The 9,177-nt window shown below is 31.9% G+C and overlaps 2 protein-coding genes across 3 annotated transcripts; one reads left to right on the top strand and one right to left on the bottom strand.

Annotated features, from left to right (window-relative positions):
* Positions 1 to 4,028: 4,028 nt before the first annotated feature.
* Positions 4,029 to 5,926, top strand: LOC105449725. 2 transcript variants are annotated; one of them, XM_011689106.1, is made up of 5 exons: positions 4,029 to 4,115; positions 4,196 to 4,289; positions 4,798 to 4,980; positions 5,063 to 5,331; positions 5,405 to 5,926. In XM_011689106.1, exons 2-5 carry the CDS (start codon positions 4,199 to 4,201, stop codon positions 5,738 to 5,740), a joined length of 879 nt encoding a protein of 292 aa, XP_011687408.1. In that variant the 5' UTR covers positions 4,029 to 4,115; positions 4,196 to 4,198; the 3' UTR covers positions 5,741 to 5,926. The 2 variants fall into 2 exon arrangements, with proteins under 2 accessions (XP_011687408.1, XP_011687409.1); XM_011689107.1 differs by having other exon boundaries at positions 4,061 to 4,128.
* A 1,577-nt stretch (positions 5,927 to 7,503) lies between these two features.
* Positions 7,504 to 9,170, bottom strand: LOC105449805 (putative nuclease HARBI1). The gene is made up of 4 exons (XM_011689184.1): positions 8,768 to 9,170; positions 8,460 to 8,606; positions 8,116 to 8,380; positions 7,504 to 7,995 (listed from the first exon to the last, which is right to left on the bottom strand). Exons 1-4 carry the CDS (start codon positions 8,995 to 8,997, stop codon positions 7,504 to 7,506), a joined length of 1,134 nt encoding a protein of 377 aa, XP_011687486.1. The 5' UTR covers positions 8,998 to 9,170.
* Between the last annotated feature and the right edge of the window lie 7 nt (positions 9,171 to 9,177).

Raw genomic sequence — 9,177 nt, 5'->3', positions numbered from 1 at the left:
AAATGCTATCAACCCTTAGTAGCATATAAAGCGAAGAGACTGCGAGTACATTCTGTCAGTAACGTGTGCTCAATGTACACGTAGAGCACAGTGTGTTAAGAAAAACATTATTGCGAACGAGACATGATTGAGACAGAAGTTATAAGTGACGAGGTGGAAGATGTCGTGTTCTCGGTCATCCGCATAGAAAGACGGATGTGCAACGAGTATCGCCGGTGCAGTTTCTACGTGACCTAGGGAACTAGGTATACGCGGAACTAGTAAACGCGTCGTGAGACAAGGAGTCGTCAACCAAGATTCCGTGTGTACGTGGCCTCATCACATGAAACGAAAAGTGTACACGTGGTTTTGCGAGAAAGCGTACGACGACTATGAAAAGTGGTACGACGAGTACGGATATTGGAATGAAAAACGGAAATACGTTATAGTTATCACTGTTCTGGAGAACGAGTACTACTGGGCTGAGCAAGTCGTTAGAAAGCTCGAGTCGTACCAATCTGTACATCACGATTCCCGCGGGTAGCGAGAAGTACGTCGAGTTGTTGATAATAGGCCCGTATATCTACCGCGAGTGGACGTATCCAGCCGCTGCACAACGGCTGCTCGAAGAGCACAGGCTGCTATGGCGGCGCTAATTTGAGGAACGTTGGCTGCTATGGCAGCACGAATTTGACGAACGTCTGATGACAACGAACGATGATGATATTTTCTGCAACGTTTGCATCGTCCTTCGAGAAGAGTGTATGTATCAGGGAAGTGAGGTAGAGGGATACTTTATTTGAAATACGGAACGATTATGCACACGATGCTGCCAAGTCACATGCAAGTGTTCTGTGGAAGAGTGTGACGTGATATAGAGAAACATGGAACTTTAAAAAAAATACTTTTTTATTTTTTCCTTTTCCTATAGTTAAGATCAATAGTAATAATAACAATAATAATAATAATTAAACATTACTTGTATAATAATAATAATAATAACATAATCGTGAAAACGAAAAACGAGAACTGTCAACGTGAACGACTACCTACAGACATGGAATGCCATCTATATCTATATGCCCAATAATCTCTTTTTCAAAGGAATGTATTTATCTTTACGACAATTGATAAAGTACATGTTTTCTAAAATGAGACGTATTTCAAATGCTATCAACCCTTAGTAGCATATAAAACGAAGAGACTGTGAGTATATTCTGTCAGTAACGTTACTAAAAGTTCCGGTGAATAGAAAACATGGTATTGTATGAGAACGAAATGGATATCGAAGAAATAATAGTTGTTGAAAGTGAGAACGAAATGGATATCGAAGAAATAATAGTTGTTAAAAATGATGAAGAACTGATGAAAAATAATGAAAATGATGAAGAAATGATGGTAAATAATGAAGAAATTCAAGATAGTTTGGATGATAGTGATATAGGGAATGAAATATTCGAAGAAATGCATCAAGAATTGAACGCAAGTCAAGTGAATGCTCTGCATATCACTGACATAATGTGTATGCTTGAGTTTTATTACGATGATATACGGGAACATGATGTAAATACGGGAAGATATTACCATTCATGCGTTGTTGAAATGACCGATCAATTTCCGTATCTTGAGGTCAGGCGAAGACATAATACTGAACGATTTATATTTCTCGATGGTTGGTCATGCAGGGGATACAGACGTCCATTGTACCAAATAATGCTACGCAACATGTGTCCTATTTGCCCTTTGCTAAATGCTGCGGTGGAAGCACGACAAAATAACGATGCACGACAAAGGCTTCTCCAAGATACTGAAGACGAGGATGAATCTGATGGAAATGAAGAATAAGATATGTGTGATAGCTTAAGTGTATATAATTCTTATTTTTATAATACATGCATATATTAGCAGAAAATATCAAGATTTGAAATTCTATTTTTTAGGTGAGCTTCAACTCGACTCCAGTCATACATGTTATGATAACATCGAGTTACGCCTATTGAGCAGCCCGAAAAGGTCCTTGAGAAGAAATTGCGCGAGACAACGAAAGATTTAGGAGACGTATAAAATCTATCGCGTTTGTCCTGAATCCTATTTTAAAAAGTGAACATCGCTCGCATGTTTGACAAGAACGATTCGTGCTTCCTGAATAACACTTTAAACCAATTTATGACCAATATTTTTAAATATGAAAGATGGCTGAACATTATAATATGAAGAAAAATAAATTTATATTATAAATTGTTTGATTTAAAAAAAAAAACTTTATTTTTTCCCTTCCCTATAGTTAAGATCAATACTAATAATAATAATAATTAAACATTACTTATATGATAATAACGTAAACGCGAAAAACGAGAAATGTAAACGTGAACGTAAAACGTAAAACGTAAAAACGAGAACCAATCCACGTGAACGAAATGGAATGTTATCTATTCCTCATAATCTCTTTTTTTCAGTAGAATGTGTCTCATTGCTAGCGCATGAGATTTTTATCTATTTCAGGTACGAAAATCTCGGGCTGTTGAGTTTTAGTGTCAGTCCATCATGTATCAACTTGAGGAGCATGAATGTATGCTGCCGCTGGCTACACTTATACGAAATCGTGAAATTGGTGAAAACAAATTACTAAGAGATCACAATAGATTCGATGATAATTTAAATTGTGAGATACATTTGACGATGAAATCAAATTGTGTATTTTCAACACGAATTTGGGAGTGTTTGATGCTGGATTATGAGGAGAGGAACGACGCGTGGATGGTGGACCTACGCCGGAAGGTAGAGGCTGAGGAGCGTCGAAAAATCCTGGTAAGTACAAAAGCCTAGGAAATCATTCGGAGAGAGACGATGTTTTTTTTTCTTTCAGAATGATCTTCTAAATAATGAGGACGACGATGACGACGATGATGAGGATGAGGACGATAACGATGCGAGGATGAGGACGCCTCCGCGAGTGGAGGTGAGCTCGCAGGAGAACTCGCAGGCGAGGGTTAGACCGTCGGAGCCCGGGTATATGGTGTCAACCTGGATGCAGAAAGCTGAATATCCTTTTAATAATAATAATAATATTGCGTATGATGCGATAGATAAATAAAATGTGTATTAAACATACATCATGTGTTAAAATATTATTCTTTTTGTTCCTATTTCCTTAAAACTAAAATAAAAAAGGGCGTTCTATTGCATGATGAAGAAAAAAAATTCCAACAGGTGGAAGGGAGAGAGAACGCGAATCTTCCAACGCGTTGGAAGGAGAGAGGGAACATGCGGCCGAGAAAGAATGTGAACCTTTGACTAAAATGGCTGCACTGCCAACGTGGTGGCGCTGCGTTCGAAAATAGCGGCGGCGGCGGACCATGTGGTGGCGGCGGACCCCTGCGGGCCCCTCCACGAAAGAATATCGTTAATAATTAATTACAACTTGATTATTAAATTGATTGATTAAATACCATTTAATTGATTAATTAAATGGTATTTTAATTAATTGATTAATTATCAATTAATTGATAATCTATCATTTAATTGTTTAATTAATTATCGATTAATCGATAGATTAAATGGTATTTAATTGGTTGATTAATTATCAATTAATCGATAGATGATCAATTAATTAATTATCAATTAATTTAATTAATTAATCCCTTTGATTAACCCTTTTGATCTACATTCCCTCCTTGACCTACATTCCCTCCACCCCTTAATCTTGACCTACATTTGGTCCAGAATCCTTCTATTATACCTACTATTAGCTTATCGGAGAGCACCGCGTATAAGCTTGTCAGCGGCGGTGCTCTCGCGTGGGTACGCTCGCACGAGCGTTTGTGGAAAGCTTATCATACGCGGGGGTACAAGCTCGTCACGGGGGCACGCTAGCACACCCCCGGCGCGGGGCCCTCGAGAGTGGCTGCGTTCCGTAAAGCGCATATGCGTGCATATGTGACCAAAGCGACGTTTCGTTATCTGGCATATGCGCGCAGTGGCCTATGGTAACTAATTGAATATGCTACATTGTGGATTTGGCTTTAATAAAATGCGCGCATAAACTGCTTCAAGTCCGGGATAGAAGCGCTAGTAACTTAATAAGAAGTAGTAATTTTCTTGCATTTACGAGCAGTCAACAGTTATACCTTTTTCAAGTAAAAAGTTTCAGTTCGGTTTTTTTAGTATAAATTTGATATAAATTTCTTATTTTTTAATAATTATATTGTTCTTTTAGGCTATGGATTTAGTAAGTTTTGAAGTTTACGTAAACAAAGATCTAACGTTAACAATTACAACCGATCGACAATCAGCTGACAGAGCATTTAGAGGTTAGTTATTTTACATAATTTTATTAGATATAAAAATTTTTATAAATAGCTCAATAATGCCTTTGCGAGCCGACACGAATGTTAGTGTGTAATCATTTTTACTGTTACAATATTAAGCCTCATAAAAATTTTGCGCCGTATAAACTGTCTGTCTTGAAACACAGCTCTTACATGAGACCAGAATCCATTGTAACAAATTAAATTGTCCAATAGTTTAATATTTTTGATGCTAATAAGCATCTATAAGAATCTATTAGAGAATTTATTAGCATCGAAAATATTAAATGGTTGGACAATTTAGTTACAGTGGATTCTGATCTCATGTCAGAGCTGTGATTTAAGATCAACAGCACAGTTTGTATGTAGCTTGATATTGTAACAGTAGAAATCATTACACATCAACATCCGTATTGGCTCGCAAAGGCATTATTGAGCTATCTATAATTATTCATTATACAAGCCTCAATTTCTTCAAGTTAAAAATTTTTATTTGATTTAATTTGTTTAGATCAAACCTATTTACAAGAAATAACAAGTCAAGAATTGAATAAATTAAACTTGCAAGCAGCAAATAAAATAAATAGTTTGACACAAACTATCTGTGGCACAAATGAAACAATGAATGCAATACACACTATCTGTGAATCAAATGAAAATGAAGAACCAGATGAACAATCATCATTATGTGAAGGTATGATAGGACTTACATTTAGAAAAATTTTATGTTATTATTACTCTTTTTATGTTCATAATTATTTAAAATATTTCCATAGAAAGAAATATTTCGTTATGGTCACCGAATGACACTCGTCTTCTTTTAACAATATACAAAGAAAAGGAAAATAATTTAAAAACAGGACGATTAAGACAAGGACAATTTTGGGAAATTATTGCCAAAGAAATAAACAGAATTAATCCTAAGATACAAAAAACTGCATTGCAATGTAGCAATAAGATTGCTTGTTTAAAACGTACTTATAAAAATATTAAAGATCACAATAATAAATCTGGCAACAACAGAAAAAAATGGTCATTTTATGAGGTATTTTAAAAGAATAAAAAAATTTATTTTAAGGCTAAATTGAAAATAATATAAATTAGTTTTTTTTTAATAGGATATGAATGACATTTTTGGTAGTCGAGCGTGGGTTGCTCCGAAATATTTGGCTTCAGAAGCTGGTTCAAAGCTAGTCCAATGTTCATCATCCAGTACATCAACATCTTCACCGACGACCACTAGAGTACCTAAAAGAAAAAGAGAAGTTCTTTTAGAAGAACTAATAAATGAGACCAAAATCCATTACGAAGAAAAAAAAATACGAGAAGAGAAAAAACTTCAAATGCTTGATGAATTTAGAGAAGAAAAGCTTAAAATGCACAAGGAAAAGCTCAGTATGCAGCAACAACTATTGGACGCAATAACAAAAGCACATTTGACAAACAAACAGTAACATCAGTTTTTGCAACAAATATTTGCATTTTGCATGCATTTAAAATCATTATGATATTGATTTTCAACAATATTTTTGTCTATCATTTATTAAATCATTATTTAAAATACAAATATTGTGCAGAACAAACGTAGTAACTACATATTCAGGAATTTTTTCTAAATCTATGAAGCAGTTTTCTTTATTTTGTTTTTAATACACCATGCTTTTTTAATTACTATACGAGCTGCTTGTAGACATCAATTACAATTATTTTGTTTTCCAGTAAGATAGCTATTATTTTAAAACGGTACATCACATTTAAATGAATAGGATACGCAGTATTCCCTACAAGATAACTTCCATAATATAACTTTCTTAGGGAAGTAAACATTTGGTTGCTCCATATAATAATTTATTTGTGAATTACGCAGCACTCGTGTACACTCTTCGCATGATCTACAAACAATATATTTTAAAATTATATTTTAAATATTCATGAATTTCTTTATTATATTTATGAATTTGTATTACATTGTTTCTTTTTATACCAATCAAACTAAATTTTTAATTAATTGAGTAAGTAGTTGTGAAGCTTAAAACTAAGATTGTATTTGCAAAATGTTCATTATTGTATTACGTTTAATTTGAGCAAATAATACCTTAGTAGCACAATTAATTCTGAATAATGAATCAATTAATGTACAACTTCTTTGAAGATAATGATAGTGATGGCAGTGATATTAATATTAATTTTTTTCCGATTCGAGCGATGATGAAGAAGAGTTAATCTTAAGTATAATTTCAATTCAAGAAAAAAATAGATCTGATTTAAACCAAATTCCATAATTATCTACATTGGAAATACACTGGTTTAACATTGCGTCAATATTGTGCTACTAGGGTATTTGCATTTTGCATGCATTCAAATGCGTTATAATTGTTAAATGAGCTGCTGATAGACAGCAATTGAAGTTAATTTCTTTTCAAGTAAGGTACTTATTATTTGTAATTTTTATTATTTAGAAACAAGAACTTTTTATTGTATGCAACAATGTAAACTAAATTTTGTTGAAACTGTGAAAGTTTAATTTAAGAACTGTGATGTGTTATTTTATCTATAAGTAAACATCTGATTTTATTTTATTTTTTACAAAAAAATTATACTTTCAATGTAAAAGTATGAATTTATTAAATTTACCAAAGCTATAGCTTAAGTAATAAGATATAACAAAGTCATATTCAAATGTGATATTAAATTAAGAAAGACAATCCTATTACTTAAAGTATATATCTTTTACTAAAATTATTAGAATAAGAAATGAATGTTATTTTATTTTTGTAATAAAAGGCTGCAATAAATTCTTATTCTTTCTTAAATTGTCAAATTGATTTCACCTGTTATATACCTGTATTTATTATTTATAAGTGTTTATTATATTTATATATAATTACAGTAAAAAACTCATAAATATTAAACTTAAAAAATAATTTTAACATTTTTTATTTTGAAAATAATTAGAACACGTTTTGTAGAAAAATATGAACTAATTTTCACAAATCTTTATTACAAAAATATACACAATTTTTCGAAAAGTATTATTTTTTATTTAATAAACAGAGAGAAAGAGTAAATATGATATAAAATTTTTTATTTATTTTTCTAGATTTTATGTAAGAAAATACAAAAATAATTATAATTATTTATGCAGAAATGTTAATGAGCTTATAAATAGCTTATAAATAGTATCGCATTTGTAAAACCATTCATTAATGTGATACGTTTAGTCTTTAGCAGCATCAACATTTGCATTTTGCATGCATTCAAATGCATTATGATATTGATTTTCAACTATATTTTCGTCAATATCCATTAAATCATTATTTAAAATACAAATATTGTGCAGAACAAATGTAGCTAGTATATATTCAGGAATTTTTTCTAAATCTACAAGTGATAATCTATCAAGGAGTCTTCTCCATCTTGTTTTTAATACACCAAATGCTCTTTCAATTGCTGTACGAGCTGCATGTAGACACCAATTAAAATTATTTTGGTTTTGAGTAAGATAGCCATTATTTTTAAAGGGTACCATCAAATTTAAATGAATAGGATACGCAGCATCTCCTACAAGATAACTTTCATTAGGGAAGTAAATATTTGGTTGCTCCATATAATCACTTATTTGCGAATTACGCAGCACTCGTGCATCGTGTACACTCCCCGCATGACCAACTAGTACACTTGTAAATAATAATTTTTGCGTGCAAACTGCCTAAAAAATAAGAATTATAATTTTAAAATTATGTAGATTGTGTAAAATAAAAAAGTTTTGTATATGGGTAAATTTTAATAAATGCAATATATATATATATATATAAAATTTTGTATTTACCTGAAGGTTAATAGCAGGATACCCTTTACGACATATATAATCATCACCGTTATCAATAGGTTTATTTATTTCGATTAATGTACCGTCGATAGCTCCAATAACACCCCGTAATCCACTTACTTTGTAAAAATCATCCATTACTTCAATAGCTTTTTGTCCAGTAGGCCATTGAATGAATTGATGTGCAATTTGGGAAAGAGCAGATATGACTCTCCTTAATGCTCGAAAGCAAGCTTTTCCGACTCCAAACCTGTCACTTACTGATCTACAAACAAAAATTAACCTTTATATTTATTGAAATGATCAATGTAGATAAAATATTTTGACAAATAATAAAATTATACCGAAAACTTTCAGTTGTAGCCATAAACCATAATGACATTAGTAGTTGATTTTTTGCTGGAGTTGGTTTGTTTCCAAACTCGCTATTCTTTTCTTTCAGTATTGGACCAATTAATAATAGAATTCTTTCAAATGATGCTGGATATAATCTGTCAACACAATTTTTCTTAACTTTAGTCTCTTATTTACAAAAATATTATTACAAATATGTTAATAAAAAAATAATTTGCAATAAATTTACAACCAATATTATTGTTTAATGTAATATTGGTTACAAATTCATTACAAATTATTTTTTCAGATTACATACCGGAAGTGTTTTTTAAAGTCTTCAGCATTTAAATTGTTTACTACATTTCCCACATAGTTTTGAACTTTGGGAATTTGGTTTAAATCTGATCTATCTTTTTCTTGAATCGCATTTATACTTAAGATTAACTCTTCTTCATCATCGCTCGAGTCAGAAAAAAATAATTGTGTTACTATATCACTGTCATCACTATCACTATCTTCAAAGAAGTTGTACATTAATTGATCCATTATTTAGAATTGATTGCTAATTAATATATGTACGACGATATATCATACGACCACCGATAAAGTTCCAAGTTGAATTTAAACTTGATAGCAGCCGCTACCGGGTCTCCTGATGTCCTGATGAATAAGATAGGTTATAGTTTTTTTTACAGTTTCCCTGTTTCCACAAAGCACATCACTGTG

The sequence above is a fragment of the Wasmannia auropunctata genome, unplaced genomic scaffold, assembly GCF_000956235.1.
Source record: "Wasmannia auropunctata unplaced genomic scaffold, wasmannia.A_1.0 LD336074.1, whole genome shotgun sequence".
NCBI classification, from domain to species: Eukaryota; Metazoa; Arthropoda; class Insecta; order Hymenoptera; family Formicidae; genus Wasmannia; species Wasmannia auropunctata.
This window is presented reverse-complemented; position numbering and strand designations above follow the sequence as displayed.